This window comes from Crocuta crocuta, unplaced genomic scaffold (assembly GCF_008692635.1).
Source record: "Crocuta crocuta isolate KB4526 unplaced genomic scaffold, BGI_CrCroc_1.0 scaffold121, whole genome shotgun sequence".
Lineage (NCBI taxonomy): Eukaryota > Metazoa > Chordata > Mammalia > Carnivora > Hyaenidae > Crocuta > Crocuta crocuta.
Window position 1 is genome coordinate 3,713,374 of NW_027528608.1, and position 898 is coordinate 3,714,271.

Genomic DNA, 898 nt, shown 5'->3' on the forward strand with positions numbered 1-898 from the left:
CTCGTCCTCCTCGCGGGGCTCCTGCTTGATCACCAGCGGCCGCAACGCCGGCGCCCCGACGCGTTCGTACAGGGGCTCCAGCCTGCCGTCCAGGTAGCCGGCCGCCGCGCAGCCGTAGCCAGGAGGGGGGCCGTGCGTCCCTCCCGGCATCGCGGCGCCGCCGGGCCCCCCGGGGGCGCCCGTGTAGTCAAAGTCACCGCCGCCGGCTCCTGCGGGGGCCGCAGCCGCCTTGGCCTTCTCCTGCTGCCGGCTGTGCTGGAACAGGTCGGCCAGGAACTCGTCGTTGAAGGCGGCCGGGTCGATATAGGCGCTGATGTCGATGGACGTCTCGTGTTCGCAGATGCCGCCCAGCGGCTCCGGGGCGGCAGGGGGGGCGGGGGGCTGCGCGGAGCCCGCGCCCCGGGGAAAGCCAAAAGCGGCGCTGCTGGGCGCGTGCGGGGGACTCTGGAGGTGGCTGCTCATCGGGGTCCGCGGCTCCGCCTCGTAGAAGTCGGCCGACTCCATGGGGGAGCTACAGTCCTCCCGGCATGGCGAGCCTCGGCGGCCTCCAGCCTGCGCGGGGCGCCAACGCTGCTGCCGACCACCCGGGGCCCCGACTCGCTCGCGCCCGCGCAGCTCCCGGTCGCTAATGGCCAGGCGCGCTCGGGACCCGCATTTATACCAGGGCGGCCTTCGCCCTCTAGTGTCCGACGGCGGAGCGGCGCCTTCTGGGCNGAGGCCCCGGCTCAACGCCCACTAACCCCCTGCCCCGCCAGCCGAACCGCGACGCGCGCGCGACGCCCCACCCTGGGCCGAGTTGTCGCCCCCGCACACACGTGGTCGGTGACGGGGCCCCCTCCTCTAGCTTCCCCGAGGCACCCACTTCCAGCCAACGGTCGGGGAGCCCAGGAGCGCCGAG

At 74.7% G+C, this 898-nt stretch overlaps 1 protein-coding gene across 1 annotated transcript in view; it reads right to left on the bottom strand.

Annotated features, from left to right (window-relative positions):
- The window catches only part of CEBPA (CCAAT enhancer binding protein alpha), a 2,051-nt gene extending 1,442 nt beyond the window's left edge, over window positions 1-609 (bottom strand). Inside the window, exon 1 of the mRNA XM_077754690.1 lies at window positions 1-609. Within this exon, the coding sequence (XP_077610816.1) occupies window positions 1-504 (504 nt within the window). The 5' untranslated portion in view covers window positions 505-609.
- Between the last annotated feature and the right edge of the window lie 289 nt (window positions 610-898).